At 51.8% G+C, this 17,756-nt stretch overlaps 1 protein-coding gene across 1 annotated transcript in view; it reads left to right on the plus strand.

Moving 5' to 3' along the window:
- Positions 1–15,073, plus strand: part of BPIFB4 (BPI fold containing family B member 4) — a 22,476-nt gene extending 7,403 nt beyond the window's left edge. The window contains exons 8-16 of the mRNA XM_006767881.2: positions 207–298; positions 1,920–2,123; positions 3,984–4,037; positions 4,612–4,782; positions 7,085–7,152; positions 8,911–8,953; positions 10,642–10,705; positions 13,215–13,291; positions 14,904–15,073. Coding sequence (XP_006767944.1) covers positions 207–298; positions 1,920–2,123; positions 3,984–4,037; positions 4,612–4,782; positions 7,085–7,152; positions 8,911–8,953; positions 10,642–10,705; positions 13,215–13,291; positions 14,904–14,927 — 797 coding nt within the window. The 3' untranslated portion in view covers positions 14,928–15,073. The remainder of the gene's footprint in view (positions 1–206; positions 299–1,919; positions 2,124–3,983; positions 4,038–4,611; positions 4,783–7,084; positions 7,153–8,910; positions 8,954–10,641; positions 10,706–13,214; positions 13,292–14,903) is intronic.
- The last annotated feature ends 2,683 nt before the right edge of the window (positions 15,074–17,756 follow it).

Consider the following 17,756-nt stretch of genomic DNA (forward strand, 5'->3'; position numbering starts at 1 on the left):
TACAGAGGAGGAAACTGTAGCTCAGAGAGGCGCAGTGTCTTGCCTGAGGTGACACAGCAAAGAAGAGGCAGAATTGGGATTTGAATCCAGAACTCTTGCTCTTTCCATGGAGCCTGGAGCTGGAGCCTTGCTGCCTTGGGACACAAGGAGGGAAGGCGTCCGGGAGGGTGAGGGTACCTCCCTGTGACCCCCACCTTTGCCCGCAGCTGTGATTCCTCTGGGGATATTGGGAAGCGTCCAGTACACCTTCTCCAGCCTCCCGCTTGTGACTGGCGAATTCCTGGAGGTGGACCTCAACGTGAGTGCCTGGACTTCGGGGCGAGGGAGGTGGCCCTCTCCCTACAGGAGGGGAGGGAAGGAGGGTCCCCCAGGCTTCTGCTGAGTGCCTGGGAAGCAACGTCTGAACGAGACCCTTTTAGGATTAGGTCGGGCCCTTCTAGGAGCCGTGTTAAAAAACGCAGTCCCAGCCAGCACTTCCTAAGTGCTTCCTGTGAAATAAGTGCATTGCTAATCTGACCTCTGGCAACCATTTGAGGTAGGCACTCTTACTGAGGAAACCGAGGCACAGAAAGGTCAAACCCCTTGTCCAAGGTCACTGCTAATAGATGTAAACCTGGGATCTGAACCCAAGCAATCTGGCTTCTAAGTACTAGTGCTGCTGCTTGGGCCTGGGTCTCCTGGAGACATGGACCTGGCCAGCAGTGTGCTGGTCAGCATTAACAGCCAGCTCTCATGATTAGGAAGAAAAAACCTGACTTGTAAGGTTTGCTGCTATCCGTGGTATAAATGCTCCCACCACGGCCAGTTTCAAGCTGCCTGCCTGACTCACTGAGCACAGAGTTTGGAAGAGAGGCGTGGACTCGGCTATTGTGAGCTGGTGTGCCTCAGCACACCACTGAATCTGGTCACTAACTGTGCACGGGGCGCACACACAGTCAAACTTCCCGTGGGCCGCACGAACATAGGTGCTTCCCCACGTGCTCCGTCAGATACAGGGCGCAGGTGCACACCCCTGCTCTCATGTACACAGCACCCCTGTGTGCACGAATAGATGCACACCCGGTATATGCATAAACTCTAGCCATTCAGGAGCTCCTTGTTGGTCATTGCTGTGTGCCAGGCTTTGGGCTGGGGCTGGAGGTGCAGTGGTGCACAGGGCACGATTTCTGTTCTGATGGAGCTTGCAGTCTATTGGAGGGGACAGGCCATCCAAGAATCACTCAAATAAATGTACAGGTATAGCTCGTGCGCACTGTGAAGGAAGGTCCCAGGCTATTAGAGCCTACAGCAGGGATCTGATATACCCATGGAGATCATGGAGGGCTTCCTGAAGGAGGTGACACCTGAGCTGAGACCTGCCGGATGAATGGAACATAGAAGAGGAGCATGTAGGGGAGGGAACAGTGTGTGGGAGACACCATGGTGGGGGTGCTGAGGTGGTGGCAGGGACTGACAAGGTCCCAGTGGCTGCTCTGTAGAGGCGGGGCTGAGGGGTAGAGTGGCTGGAGATGAGGTGGAGAGCCCCCTGGGGAAGATTACACAGTATCTTGTAGGCCATGGACAAGAGCCTAGTCTTTAGAGAGTAGATACACCAGTGTGTATTGTGCGGGTGCATAAACATGCTAACTCATATGGCAGGACTGAGGTGGGGAGAGGATCTCTGTCATACATGTATTTAAAATAAATGGCAATATACTATGGGTATAATGATAAATGATCATAAAGTGGGAACTGCAGGGACCCTCTACCATCACACACTGAAGAAGATCTCAGGCCATAAATGAAAGAGTCACTCAGACCCAGTGGGTTTAATCAAGGAAGGCTGCCTGGAGGCAGAGTGAGGGCCTCACCTAGCCTTCAGCCTCCTTCCTCAACTTTCCTCCCTGCACCCCTCCCTGTGACCCCTTCTGTTTCTCCAGACTGTGGTTGGGGAGCTTGGAGGAGAGCTCATCGACTATCCACTGGGGCGTCCAGCCAAGGCTCCCAGGCCAACGATGCCAGAATTGCCCCCCATGGGCGACAACACCAACTCCCAGCTGGCCATTTCTGCCAACTTCCTGGGCTCAGTGCTGACTCTCCTGCAGAAGGATGGGGCACTGAATATTGACATCACCAATGGCATGGTGAGTCGTGGCCCCATTTGGGAGTGGGGCAGGCTGGGCAGCAAAGAGCTCCCAATTGACCCTGTGGTCCCCATGGCCTTGGGGAAACTGCTGTAAAGTGAGAACTATAGACAGTCTGCCCTTTGACTCATCTCCAGTTCATGGATGTGTATCAGCTATGTCTGTGTTTACCAAAGCACGGTGCCTAGGAGGATTTTAGGTGATGCACAGACATGGCATTAAACATCAAACCATATGGTGAGAAAGTTTCCCACTATTCCATGTTATTTAATTTTATTCCAACCCTTCATAAAAAGCATAGTATGCATACATTACATGTACTTCCATGTAAATGTTTAGAATCCTTTCACCTGGTAAGCACTCACACTAAGTAACTAAAAGATATATAAGAATAAAACACTCTTGGGTATGCTCTGGACTCATTTTCTCTCCAAACCTTTCCTTCTGAAAAAATTCCAAGCCTTCAGCAAAGTTGCAAAACAGCACAATTAGTGCCCAAATATCCTTCACCTAGATTCCATAGTTAATAGTTTGTCATATTCGTGGTGTAGCTATCCGTCCGTCTGCCACCTAGCTACCCATCACCTGTTGTTGAACAATTTGAGTTTTTAGAGATGTGACATTTCACGCCGCAAGCTGCAGCACATATCTCATAAGAGCAAGATGTTCTCTAAAAAACCACCGTACCAATCATGTCACTCTTTGATTCCGTTAAGAGGAAAGCCGCCCTTTGTGCCAGGATGTAGTTAACCCTCTCTTGCACCTCTAAGTGTCCTCTTTTTAACTCGGGAGGAACAGGACACACACCCACAGCCCTCCACAGACAACAATACCCACGCAGGGAGTAGGGCATTGTTCTGTTTTTCTTGCCTTTGGTTTTACAGTTGCCATCTGTGTCAAGGGATACTGGCTTCCCACTCTGAAGTGTTTGAGGTGTTAAAAAGTTAGTCGAATTAAAGAAGATATTAAGCCCTAGCCAGTTTGGTTCAGTGGGTAGAGCAGTGATGGCGAACCTTTTGAGCTCGGCGTGTCAGCATTTTGAAAAACCCTAACTTAACTCTGGTGCCGTGTCACATATAGAAATTTTTTGACCTTTGCAACCATAGTAAAACAAAGACTTATATTTTTGATATTTATTTTATATATTTAAATGCCATTTAACAAAGAAAAATGAACCAAAAAAATGAGTTCGCGTGTCACCTCTGACACGCGTGTCATAGGTTCGCCATCACTGGGATAGAGCGTCGGCCTGCGGACTGAAGGGTCCCAGGTTCTATTCTGGTCCAGGGTGCATGCCCGGATTGCAGGCTTGATTCCCAGTAGGGGGTGTGTAGCAGGCAGCCAATCGCTGATTCTCTCTCATCATTGATGTTTCTATTTCTCTCTCCCTCTCCCTTCCTCTCTGAAATCAATAAAATAAATAAATACATAAATAAAAAGGAAAAAAAGAAGATATTAAGTAAACAACAGTGCAGTGGAGTGGTTCAGGGATATCGCAGAATCACGCATTTAGTCGACACTGGTTATGCATGTGGCTCACTGATGCCCACTTTGTTTTAATAAAGAATTGCATGTTTAGAGGACAAAGAGTTGTCTCCTTCCCTCTAAGCCTTAGACTTAGACTAAGGCATGCCTGTGGGAAGCTTAAGTGGCCAGTCTTGTCCATTTAACCACGGAACAGCTACCGTGGTCTACATGGTGGCTGCCATTAGACAGGTAGGGCCTCCCAAGGGGTCTTTAAGGGGGAGAAGATGCCTCCATTGGCTGCTGAGAGCGTGAGGAAGTTAATCACTATGTTAGCAACTCCTGTCTGTCCCCATAGCCTCAGGGACTCGCATAACTCTTCTTCTTGTCCTGCAGTTTGAAGAACTTCCTCCACTCACCACGGCCACGCTGGGAGCCCTGATTCCCAAGGTATGTAAGGCAGGAGCGTCTCCTTATCTGCAGCCTCCCTCTCCCCCAGGAGCTGAAGGGAAGACACTCAGCACAAGGGTGGGGTTGCTCTGCTCCCCGCCCCCGCCCCCCCACCTCCCGGACTTCCTTGTGAGACACCTCAAACTGTGGCCTTTCTCATCCCAGTTGGGGCATCTAAAGGGAGGAAGGGCCTAAGCTCTGAGAGACACAGACCTGGGCTGGAGTCCCCACTTTCCTGCTGGCCTTGGTCAACTTGCTTGGTGTTCCCCTCAGTTTTCTCATCTGTAACATGATGAAAAAGTACCCTATGGATGTGGCATTGTGAATGCTCCGGTGGCTCCATCGCAGGCAGTACCAGGTTTGAGCATTATCAGGCATTGGGCATTGAGCTTAAGTCTTTGCTGGCATCATCACCTCAGTTCTCACAAAGGCAGCCCTTGCTCAAGTCCAGCAGCCGGCTGCAGCCTTTACGAGCAGTTTGTCAGACTCCAGTGATGTTGTTGGGCCCGAAGCAGCCAGTGTGAGACCTCCCACTCCACGGGGTCCTGCTCAGCTGGCCCGGGTCTCCCCGCAGGTGTTCCAGCAGTACCCCGAGTCCCGCCCGCTCACCATCAGGATCCAGGTGCCCAACCCGCCTTCAGTGACACTGCAGCAGGACAAAGCGCTGGTCAAGGTGTTTGCCACCTCGGAGATCATGGTGTCCCAACCCAATGACGTCGAGACCACTATCTGCGTCATCGATGTGGTGAGTGTCTGGGGGGTGGGGTGGGGGGACACGTGCTCTCGAGGGGTCCACAGACACCTTCAGATCTTCACAGTTCCCACCACAGTGACTACAGGCTTGGCTATGGGGCCAGGTGACGTGAGCCAAGTCCGTCTTTAGCGCTTCTAGCTGTGTGAACTCAGGCAAGTAAGTCACTCCCTCTCTCTGTTCTTGACTTTTCCTTCTGCCACGTGGGTAAGGCAGCAGGGCATTATTAAGATGCTCGGAGCAGCAGCTGATATTTCCTACGGGCTCCCAAAGTGTTGGTTGTTATTATTCTCACAGGTTGTATACCACAGTGCCTGGCAGAGTAGGCCTTGGTCATGCCTTCAACAATATTTACTGTGTACCTCTATGTACTATGCTCCCTATCAGTTATTGGAGAAAGGGGGAGCTACACAGATGGTTCTGGCTCTCTTGTCCCTGGTACATAAGAGAGAATAGATACAAATGCAATTTTGACAACTATTTCATAAAATCATGCTGCGCCTCTCACAAAAGGCTTTCTATTAATCCTGAAACAAACCAATCCCCTCACAATGGCCCACAACATCCTTCCAGAACATGCCCTGTTCACCTTTCAGCTCCTCAATCTTCCCTCCAACACAGTCCCACCCCAGGGCCTTTGCACATGCTGTTCACGCTGCCTGGAATCATCTTCCTCCAGATATCTTATGGCGCACACCCTCATTTCCTTTAGGTCTCTGCACACATCTCCCCTCCTCAGAGAGCTCTTTGTTGGTCCACCTGTCCAAAATATTCTCACCATTTCCATTCTCTCTCTCTCTCTCCCTCTCCCTCACTTTTCACTCTCTCTCTCCCCTGCTTTACTTCGTGTGTATCCTTAGTCTGACATTATATGAATTGTTTGTTAGTTTACTGCTGGACAAAAATGCGAATTGTCTTCTTCGCTGCTGGATCCCAGAGCTTAGCATAGATAGGGTCCAGTACATAATAGGTGCTTAGTAAATATTTGTCAAAGGAATGTGTTGTATGGAGTGCCCCCCCCCATGATTAAAACTTTGGACTCAGACATTTGGGTTCTGTCTTATCTGCTCTGTCTTCCCAGTTTCTCTGCCCAGGGCTCAAGACCAAATGAGCCACTCCTAGTCTGGGAGGTGGGAGCGTGCTAAGCCCCAGGGTCGGGGAGAGGCCTCTCATAGTCAGATGAGAGATTCAAAGGCTAATTCTCACCCAGTGAGTGGAGTTGGCTGCCCCTGACAGCGCTTGTGGACTAGTCCCTAGTGTGTGGAGATTTCCCCATCGACAGCCCAAATGTTTGTTTGATCCAGCTCGGAGCGCTGCATGACTCCCCACTGCCCCGGTCCCTGAGTCCTCGCCAGCCCATTACCCCTGCCTGGCCTGGCTCCATCCCACCCCAGCCTCCTGGAGTCCTGTCGTCTCCTTAATCTCGGCCTCCTGCCTGCCCTTCTCATGCCAAACTCTTCCTGCCCCAGGGTTTTGCACATGCCCTTCCCACTGCCTGGACCACTCTCATGCCCTCTTTATCATCTGGCCAAATTGTACCTACCCTCCAGGCTCAGTTCAAAAGCCATTTCCTCATGAAGGATGGACGGATCTGCATGCCCAGTAGGTCTCTTCCCATATATACCCAGAGCCTCTTCTCCATCATCCCAGTGATCATCATTATTGTTATTACTAATCATGTCAGCTGATTTTGTTAGGAGACTCATTTTTTTCATAAGACCAACTTGTTTTATTTTATTGTGTCGGGGGTGGGGGGTTTGGGAGACAGGGTAGCAGACAGATTTTTTTACAACAAGGCTTCATGCCCTCTGGACCTTTCATGCCCTCTCATGGGGGTGGGGGCAGGGCAATTTTGACTGACAGCAATAATACCCAATCCCATCTGCAATGGCTCATCTGAAGCAGGTTTCCTAGGCTGCAGGCCACCCCACCCGCTCTGAGGCAGCTGGGAGAAGCTTGTAAACACCCATGCCAATCGCTGGCTTCCTGTGACAGCTGTCTTTCTGAGAGGTGTGCACTCAGCCCTTGCTGTGACTTACCAGTGGACAATAATTGAGGAGGGCAATTGATTATCCCTAATCCCCTTCCCTCCCGTGAGCGGAAATCCATTATATGGTGAGGTTACTGGTGGTGTCAGCTTGTAGAGGGAGGTTTGACCAAAACCTCAGGGAACAGCCTGTTTTTATGCTCAGTGTTCGTGGGACACCTAGCCAGGGCCTGGCACCCGGGAGCCCTCAGCAGGCAGTGGCCAGTAGACGACAGCAGTGACGTCTCACTCTCCTTCCCTGTCCTCCAGGACACAGAACTGTTGGCCTCGTTTTCCGTGGAGGACAATAAGCTCCTGATCGACGCCAAGCTGGACAAGTAAGGGGGTTTGCGGCCTCGGGCTCCTGCCCATCAGAGAGTCCTCCTTGGTGCTGCCGTCTCTGGTGCCAGCTCACGGAGGGACGCTGGGGAGGGCTTAGAGGTCTCCTAGCATGGCTTTCAGCGCTGGCTAAACCCAGGAGGCTGCAAAGGTAAAAACGGGCTGTGATGGCAAAGCCACTGGCATGAGCCAGGCAGGGAGGGTGAAGCCGTAAGCTTGTAGAAGGAACCTACTGCCAAGAACAACAACATCAATCCTAATCTTGATGCTAGTGATGTTGCTGTGCGGGCTCTGCACCCGGCACTGACCTGCATTCTCTTGCTTTGCCTCCCAACGGTCCCGCGGAGTCAGAGCTGTTGTTTTAAAGAGGAGACTAGGGCTCAGAGAGGAGGATGTATCTACTCAGGGCCACACAGTGAGCACAGAGAAGAGCTGTGAGCCAACCGTGGTCTGTCTGGCCTGTTACAAGCACGGGCTTTGCAGCCAAGCAGCATGGTTCCCAATCCCACTGTGACCACTGACAGCCGTGTGACCCAGGCCACCTGCCCCGCCTCTCTGTACTCAGCCTTCTTACCTGAACATGGAGATAACTGTCCCCACCTCACAGGACTCGCCATGATCCTCATAACAGCTATTTTCTATTGGGTGTTTTCTATGTGCCAAGCATTGAGCGGGGCCCTAAATGTGTCTCAATTCACTTACTTCTTGGCTTCAGCCTATGTAAGTATTCTGATTATTCCCACTTTGTGATAAATGAGGTGAAATATACAAATGTCAGCACGTGACCAGTTCATACGTTTTCTTTCTCACAACAAATATTTATCAAGCCCCACAGTTGGGGTTACTCATAATCAGATGCCAATCAGAGCTGCCCAGGGGTTTGTGAGGAGGTAACGTTCGACCCGAGGCCTGGACGAGAAGGGCTGCATGAAGAGCTGGGGTGTCCGGCAGTGCGGGCAGCACAGGCAACCTTGGAGGGGCAGGCAAGAGCTAGGGTGCTGTGGGGAGATGGGAGGGGAAGTCGGGAAGGAATAAAATATTTGTTTCTCTCCTGCTGGACGCTCCAATGATTCTGCCCCAGGGGCGGGTCTGGTCCAGTCTCTCTCAGGTGAAATTGTCAGTTTGCAGGTGGGATTCAGGCGCAGAGACTGAGGCCCTCCTAGTGCAGAGAGAAACCTTGCGCCCAGGCCTCGGGCCTCCCTGCTCAGAATAGCTCAGCTGCCAGGAGCACAGGCTCAGGGTGCGAGTCCTGGGCTCTCCCTCCTGAGTAGCCGTTGCAAGTTACCCTGGAGCCTCAGCCCTCCCCCTGCCCCCCGCCCTCCCTCACACACAGGGTTGCTGAAAGGATCAAACAAGATAGTGATGATCGCGCATGTATACATGGCACTTGCTATGTGCCAGGCACCGTTCTAAGGGCTTTACTGGAATTTAGGCCTTGCATCCACCCACTTTGCAGAGGAGGAAACTGAGGCATAGAGAAGTTAAAGACACACAGCTCGCAGGTGGTGCTGCTCACTCTGAGCCTGTGTATGTGGCATAGAACCCCTTGGCATTGTGTCTGGTACAGGGTTCACGCTCAATACTTGAAGACCACCACTGTGTTTACTCACTGCCCCCAGGCCAAGAGGGGCCCTCCTGTGGGCTCATGTGTGTGTGTGTGTGCGGGGGGGGGGGGGGCTTCTGATAGTTCAGTGCCATGCAGCCCCCCGTGATTCAGGCCACCACTACCTCTGATGGGCTGTCTTCTTTGTCTGCAGGACCAGCCTGAACCTCAGAACCTCAAATGTGGGCAATTTTGATGTAAGTACCAAGCTCAGGCCCCGGCGTGCGATCTTCTGGGAATGGCCTTCCCGTGAGACCGGCTGGGGACTCGGGGCGGGTCTGAACTCCAAAGCGTCTATTTCACAGATGGGGAAACCGAGGCCCACGAGCCAGGGAGAGGCAGAGCACAGATTCACAGCTCCAGCTCTGCCTATGGTGCTGCCCATTCTGACTGCCCCAGGGAGGCTGGTGGCCAAAATCCCTTCACTCCAGAGTTGGCGAGTGGGGAGGGAGGCAGACACATCCCATGGGACCCCTTTCTTCTGGAGCAGGGGGCTCTGCCTGGCCACGGACTCCCTTATGACCTTGGCCATACCACCCCGCTCTGAGCCTCAGTTTCCTCGTCTGTAAAACAAACAGGTTTGGATTCATTTCTAACCCTTCACCCCCCGCTTTCTGGAATTCTGCATTTCTAATCCGAGACCCCCGTTTTCTAGGGTTTGGTCCTGTTTCCACTCTGTTCATTCCTGGGTCCCCACCCTTGTTAAAGCTTCAGAAACGCCCCTCTTTTTTATTTTCATAAATAGACAATGAAACAGATACCTGTTTCCTGGGACAAGCTTGGGTGGTTTCCACACGCGCAGAAATAGTCGAGTACCCATGGTGTTGCCGTTTTTTGAGCCTTTTAAAGCCCAAACAGCTCTAACCCCTGGAGTTGGGACGGCCAGCTTCATTTTCTAGATGGAGAGACTGGTGCTCAGAGGAGTGGCAGGCCTCGCACCTGGTTTCCGGCAGCTGGGGCTAGCGCTGGATCTCTGGGCTCTAAAGAGAAAAAGGAAGCTGACAATGAAGCCAGTGAATATTTATGGAGCAACACTGATTGGCACCAGGCACCAAATGACACTTAAAACAAACAAATAAGCTTTTTTCATGTAATCCCCACCACCAACGGATCACTGGGGTACAATCATTAGCCCATTTTCCAGATAAGGGAGCCAGTCACAGAGAAGGTAAGCGACTGACTGTCCATGGTCACAGAGCTAGTACGAGGCAGCGCTGGGATGCGGGTCCCGTGCTCTTGTCCCTGTGGACCCTCAGGGCCCTATGCCAGGCCGGGGCTCTACTTATAGGAACGAGGCTGCCCGCCCACGAGGGAAGGGTTATCCTCTCCACTTTCAGATGTGGAGACCAAGGCTCAGAGAAGCTAAGAGCGACCAAATATGAAAAGGCCCAAGCCCAGGCATTTCACAGGACCTGCCCACACTCCTCACAGCACCCTGATAAGCAGCAGGGTGTGCTGGCCCTCTTTTCAGATGAGGAAACTGAGGGTCAGAGAGGTGAGTGAACCTCCTCAGAGGCCCATGGAGGCTGCGCTGGGACGGGAACCCAAGGGCCTCCAGTGACACTATCGTGGTTTTCGAACAGTCACCGTAGAGCCCACGCTCTGCGCCTCTTGGGGAAGAGCTGGCCCTCTGCCAGTCCCAGCCTCCCCGGTAGCCCTGGACCAGGGCTCCGCTGCCTGAGGCCTGGGCCTCCCCATCCTACAGATGCCCCTCGGAGCTGCCCAGCTCAGCGGTTCTGGAGTCAGGGGCCGTCTGACTGCCGCCTCCCAGATGGTCCCAGAGCAGCTCAGCACCTCCCTTGGGGGCCGCAGGGCAGGGCCTGAAGGAGCCCTCGGGGTCCCAGTGCACCGTTGCCGGGGCTGAGTTCACGTTCTTTCCCTGCAGGTTGGCCTCATGGAGATGCTGGTGGGGAAGATTTTCGACCTGGCGTTTTTGCCCGCCATGAACGGTGAGAGCGGGTGCCTGTGCCTCCCGGGCACATGGCCTGGGGACCAGGCGCCGACTGGTCTGTTGGGCATGTCTGATGCACAGCCAGTCTACCTCAGTAGCAATTCTGAGAGCTTCGTTCTAAGCTTATTTATTTAAGCCTGTGAATGCAGGTATTGCCACAAGGTTCCAACAACTCCCTTATTTGCTGCTTCTGCTGTATTTTTTCTTATTTGGTGGACTGTTTTTTTTTTCTGATTATTTATATCAAATTCTGAAAGTCCAGGCCAGTTTAAAAAATATTTCACCTCCTGGGGCAATTAATCTCAACGTTTGGGTGTATTTCCCCCTAAACTCTTCTTTCATCTATTTTCCCCCAATACAGTCCAAGATATTTCCTGATTTATTTTTATATGCTTACTAGAAGCCTGGTGCACGAATTCATGCATGGGTGGGGTCCCTTGGCCTGGCCGGTAATCGGGGCTGATCATAGCCAATCGGGGCATCTCTCCCAGTCCCAATTGGCCAGACCCCAGCAGCAAGCTAACCTACCGGTCAGAGCGTCTGCCCCCTGATGGTCAGTGTGAATCATAGCAACTGGTCAAGCAGTTGACAGAACAGTCCACCAATCAGTTGGACACTTAGCATATTATGCTTTTATTGTATAGGATTGCTAATTGTGGTAAAATACATATAACATAAAATTTGCCTTCTATTTTAGGTGTATGGTTCAGTACCGTTAAGTATACTCATACTATTTTGTTCCTGACTGGTTTTGAATCATGTATTTATTTTTACCTACACAGGGACTACATGCATACCCTGTTATTATAAAGTGTTCAGTCTTTAGAGATAAAGCTTAAGTGCTCTTACCGAAATCTACAACCTCCTACCACACAGTGTGCCTCCTAAGCAGCCACATGATGGGCTGGCAGGTGTTCTCGCCCAGCTTCCTGAATGGAATAGACAGCACATGGTCCTGCCTCTCTGGGCTACTTGCACTGTGGGGCCCCTGGAGGCTGGGGCCACTGATGCTCCTTCAACTCAGTAACCCCCTTAGGATGGGAAACCGGTGCCCAAGCCGTTGTGCTGCTCAGCCCCAGCCTCTCTCGCTCCCCACTTCTGCTTCAGGGAAGAGGGGAGGAGGGGCTGGCATCAGCTGTACCAGCCGGGGTTCCTTTGGGAGCTCTCCACCCTTATTCTGGGAACTGTCATATGAGGAGGCTGAGTCTGCATCACAGGAAGGTGCGGGTCACAAAGCCCTTGCACGTTCCCAGCAGGAGAGGATGAGGCGGGAGCTGGGCCGGGCTGGGCTGGGCGGACCAGGGAGAAGGAGATGGAGACGCTCATCCTGGCTGGGCCCCCGGGAGGCAGCAAGTCCCTCGCTCTCCCTAGAATGCAATGCACCATTCTCGAAAGTGAGAGGCTGGATTAGATCCATGATTCCCAGAGTGGGTTCCATGGAAAACTAGTCCCAAAAGATACTCTGAGAAAAGGGTTCCATGGACAAGCAAGTCTGGAAAATACGGAATCTAATCCTCTGAGGCACATTCACAATGTCCTCCGCTCTCTGAGAAGTCCTGCGGGAGTGAGAGTGTTTAACCTCAGCTAACCCAGCTTCCCCCACTACCTCTCCTGCCTCCCTTCCTCGTTTCCTCTCTTCATTCGATATCACTTTCTCTTGTTTTGGAACATTAATCGGCAGGTCTACTTAGGCTCTGACCACCTAAAAGCAAACAGCACAGCCCACGTGGTCCTTGGTGGGGCCACACGTGCGTCCCTCCACGCCTGCATCCAGCAGGCATTGTTCCCTCCCTGTGCCTGGCCCTGGGTGGGGTGATGCCGGGACACAGTCCTTGTCTGCCAGAGACTCACACCGGCAGAGACGTGGAAACGGAATTAATATTTCGTGGCTTCTGTACGGAGTCGTGCAGGAGCTCCAGCAGGAGCCAAGCTCTTGGCCTGGGGCAGAGGAAGCTCAGAGAGGAGGTGGCATCCAAACAGTGTCTCAGGGAGGCTCAGAGCTCCGCAGGCAGCGGCGTGAGATGTGGGTTCTGGGTAGGAGTCGCTGCAAGGATGAAGGCCTGGGGACAGACTGGACTCCAAATAGAAAAAGAAGCTACACAATGAAATTAGTGAATATTTATGGAGCAATAGTGATTAGCACCAGGCACTAAATTACACTTAAACACACACACACACACACACACACACACACACACACGCACGCACACACACACACACACGCGCGCGCGCACGCACACACACACATATAAGTTTTTTCATGTAATCCTCACCACAAACTGATCATTGGGGTACAATCATTAGCCCATTTTCCAAATAAGGGAGCCAATCACAGAGAAGGTAAGTGACTGACTGTCCAAGATCACAGAGCTAGTAAGAGGCAGCGCTTAGATGTGAGTCCTGTGCTGTTGTCGCTGTAGAACCATAGTATCGTGCAAATACTGGTGGCTTTCCACAGGCTGACACCTCTTGGCCACACTGACCATTGCTGACTTTCCCCCCCACAGCTGTGCTGGGCTCTGGTGTCCCTCTCCCCAAAATCCTTAACATCGACTTCAGCAATGCAGACATCGACGTCTTGGAGGTAAGGGGAGATAAAGCTAACGGCTTTCCCCTCTTGCCCAGGAACTGGGAAGAGGGAGAGAAGGGAAGGGAAGGATAGGACAGTAGGAGCCTCTTCCTTCAAAGGATGGGGCTGAGGGAATCAGACACAAAGCTGTTAAGAAGCCTTAAGTGAAACTTTTCACATGCACAAGCCCACCTAGTCCTCCTGACAGATGTCATTGCCCCCATCTTACAGATGGGAATATTGAGGCTCAGAACAGTAAGGGGTTTGCCCAAAGTGGAAGTGTGCTGTGGTTCATTGGAACAACTCTTACTGAGGACCTGCTATATACCAGACAACATGCAAGGGGCTGGGGATACAGCAGTAAACAAAACCTATAACCCTGGTCCTTACAAAGCTCTCCAGCCAATGGGGAGATGAGCCTTTGGGTAAATATTCCTGACGTAATTGCTAGTGATAATCATGGCAAGTGCTTTAAAATTCAAATGTAGGAGCTTTGTTTCCATCTAAAAACTAAAAACCACATGTGCTCAGTATCTGAAATTTGGGAAATGCAGGAAAGATGAAACAAAAGCAGGTTTATCCTCCTAGATATATATGCAACCCAGAAATGACCACTTAGAACATTTCCTGATTTTTATTCCAATCTTCCTCGAGTTTTATTTTGAAACATGGCTTTGACCAGGGGGCCGGTAGAGCACCGGTTCAGGATCCCACTTTGCATTTGGCTGTCACCCCTCCTTAGTGTCCTCCAACCTGGGACAGTTCCTCAGTTTTCCGTGTGTTTTGTGTATGACCTTGACATTTCTGACCGGTCTGGCCTGTTTTGGAAGACGTCACTCAATTTGGATTTGACTGACGTGTTCTCACGATTAGACTGAAGTTATGCATTTCTGGAAAGAATGCCCCCAAAGTGACGCTGTGGCCTCATCCATACCAGGCAGCTTCTTCCTAGAGACGCTGACTTTGATCACGTGATTAAGGTGGTTCCTGTCAGGTTTCTCCACTAAGTTACTATTTTTCAGTTTACTACTAACTATCCCATGGGGAGATCCTTTGAGACTATGCAAATATTCTATTTTCCATCACACCTTCTCCCACCAGTTTTGGCGTTCATGAACGGTTCTTGTCAGCAACTGCTACTACCGTGCTGTCTGCCTAGTGGTGGTTTTCAATTTCTAGAATTCCTTTAGTTGGAATTCTGTGGTAAGGAAGAGCCGTCCCTTCCCCACCATTTATTTATTTATTCGATTATTTGTACCAGTGTGACTTATGGGCATTTATTTCATTCTGTGGGTTAAATCTATTGTTTTTATTATTTATTTTGCTGTAGCTGTTTTTAATGACGAGAACTGGATTTTGAAAGAGTATGGAGAGAGGCTCAGATCTGCTCCTCTTATTTTGGGGAAAATGAGATGAGGAGCAGGGAGGGAAGTGTTTTGCCCGAGGTCCCCTGCAAGCTAAGGACATGGCCAGGGCGGTCCTCAGGCCCCTTGCACCCCAGTGTCCTCGCTGTCGAGCTACTGCTTCCCGAATGTGACTTGCCTGATCCAAAGGCAGGTGACTACCTGCGAGGCTGCAGCCAGAAGCCGTCTGCCCACTAACTGGGTTCTCTGTTCTGCCCTCGAAGGACCTTCTGGTGCTGAGCGCCTGAGTGACAGGAGGCAGAGACGCTGCGGCCCCAGAGGAGGCAGAACCAGCCCTGGAAAGGCTCGGCCGGACAGTCCCGGCCCCGAGTCCCTTCAGCCCCACAACAGGTCCCTCCCCGGCCTGCCGACCCTCTCCCCACTGCCTCCACCGGAGAAAGGACCCAGCCATTGCCCGTCCCGGCCAACAGTTGGTCCGCGGTCAGACCCCCCCTCGCAGGGGCTGAAGGTCCCTCCAGGGCGGAGGCCTTTGGGACGCCATGTCGGACTCCATGCTGCGCATGTGAACCTTTCAATAAAAGCTCCCACTTCCCCTGCACTTGGGGTGCGTCTCCATGAAGGACCCTCTCTTGGGGTCGGGTGCTTTCCCTCACGGCTGTGCTGGGGCACCTGGCAGTTGTAGCTACAACTGGTCCAGAGGGTGGGTGGGTGCCTCCCAGGTCCCAGGGGAGAGGTAAAAGGGACAAAAAAGACAGCCTTCTGCCCCGTCCTTCTGAGAGCTGCTTGTCGGGGGCTCACTGCCATGCTGAGCCCGGCACTGAGGCTTTGGCACTTGATATCATTTAACCCCATGAAAGCCCCATGAGGCAGGTACCAGGATGGTCCCCTATTTTGCAGAGCTTCCTCCCAGTGATTTTTAAAAAGATTTCCTTTCCCCCATCCATGTTTTTCCCCTTTCAATATCAGAGAGCTAAACCATTGGGCTGTCTGGTTCAATGTTGGGTTCCTGGCTGCGTCGTTCATTCATCTATCCATCCATCCATGAGTGCCTATCATGTCTGCCCTCATGATGCTTAGATTTTAGTCCACAAGACAGACTTTAAACAACAAGCTTAAGAAAATAATAAGTAAATAAGTAAACAAAGGGGTTATTTTGAGATTGTCTTGAGGACTACCAAGGGGATAAACAGGGATGGAGGGGGGAGGGGAGGCACCATTGGGCGGTCAGGGAAAACCTTTCTGAGGAGGAAACACATCATCATTCCCTCTGGAGGCCTGACACTCAATCACCCTTCTCCTCCCCGAGTCAGGGTCTCTGTCTCTCCTGGTCTCCTTGGTAACGCCCACACCCTCACTCAGGGAGAAGTAGGTGGGGGTTCCTGTCCAGCCTGCCTGAGAAGCTGAGTGGGGAGGAAGGCCCACCTTAAAGGGCGGTGTCTGGGGAGAGGACCCAGAACTTGATTCCCAGGCGAGCAGGGTCATGGCTGCGCTATCCCTACTACGTTAGAACCACCTTCTGTAAATGCTCAGGAATACGCCATTTGCTTCTGTTTCTAACTCCAGTTGTTTCTGCTCCCATCACCTCTCCCTGTACCACCTCTCCAGCCTCCTCACTGGTCTCTCCTTTTTCCCTCCTGCCCCTACTATCCATTCTCCACTCAGCGGCCAGAGGGTTGGGATTTTTAATTGCACATTCAATCACCTGCCTTCCCTGTTTCAAGCCCTCCCATGGTTTTTTTCATGGCACCCACAGCAAGATCCAGACCCTCACCACTGCCCACCAAGCCCTGCAGGGTCTGCCCCACCGCCTCGGCCAGCCCCATCTACCTCCCGGTCCTCTGCTGGGGGAGGGGCTCCTCACACACCTACCTCAGCTGCTGAAACACACCCACACCCTTCAACACATTGAATTTTCTTTCTGCTATTCAATTTTTGGAAGAATTTTTTTTAACTCTTGGGGAAATTTTTGGATTATAAATACTTCATTTCATTTTCCATTGGCTATGATTTCTTAAAAGTCAAAGGACATCTAGGGTATTCTTTCAAAGTGAGAAAATGGAAGGACTTGGAAGAATTGAGAAGGAGGAAAAGACAGAGTTGGGTTAATTAGAACTTGGGCAGAGTAGCATGGGGTCGAGGGTCCAAATGTTCACAGGAAGTCTAGGATGCCTGGACTTCGGTGGGAGTGACGGGTACTAAGACAGGCCTGAGGCCTGATGGGGCTTGTGCTGCTCGTTCTGGCACCATCACTGCATTCTCAGGCAACAGTGACAAAAATGAATGGCTGCTTTAAGTTTAATGGGGAGAAGAGCCTCTGCTAAGCATCTCCACCAGGTGTGGATGATACTGAAGTTTCACTGATCAACCACGGATGCGCCTCAGGATTGCAGGGCTCCCGGGTCGGAGTGTGAGTGAGGGCGTCCTGGGAGCACAGGTGGCAGCAGATTTCACGGCAGGACATGCAATGGGACGTCTCACGGAACTCCATGACTGTCCCACTTCAGTTGTAGCTGACGTAAAAACACTCTAGAAGCCCCCAAAACCTCACTGAGTTGATGTTTCTGCTACCAATCCTGAGGAACAAATCTTAACCTCAAAATTGAGTGTCATAAACCACAATTTTCATTTCCTCCCAGATTCTGGGGGTCAAGACAGCTTTCCTCTGCTCCGCGATGCCTTGGGCCTCACTGGGAAGGACAGCTGGGGGACTTGCTGTCAGGCGGACCCATTTGGAGGCCTCCTCACTCATCCACTGGTGGGTGGTGGTGGTGGCTGGTGATGTCAGCCAGAACACTTACAGGTGCTGGCGTCAAAACGTTAGCACCCAAGGGTGCACAATGGAAGCCGCTGCGGGGCCTGTGATGACCTGGTTTTGGAAGTCACGCAGTGTCACCTCTGTTACGCTCATTCAGTCAAAGGCCCTTCCAGCTTCATCAAAATGGCTACTTCATCCGTCTTGTCAAAATGTCATGGAGCCCTGTGCGTGGCTGCCGCCTCTGACGTTCACTTCACCCCGCCTAGCTTCACCACCCAGCCTTCAGCCCACATCTAAACTCTCAGTTGCAGGTTGACTACTATAAAGAGTACTGTTCTAGCCATGGCGGGGGGGGGGGGGG

This window comes from Myotis davidii, unplaced genomic scaffold, assembly GCF_000327345.1.
Source record: "Myotis davidii unplaced genomic scaffold, ASM32734v1 scaffold562, whole genome shotgun sequence".
Taxonomy (NCBI): domain Eukaryota; kingdom Metazoa; phylum Chordata; class Mammalia; order Chiroptera; family Vespertilionidae; genus Myotis; species Myotis davidii.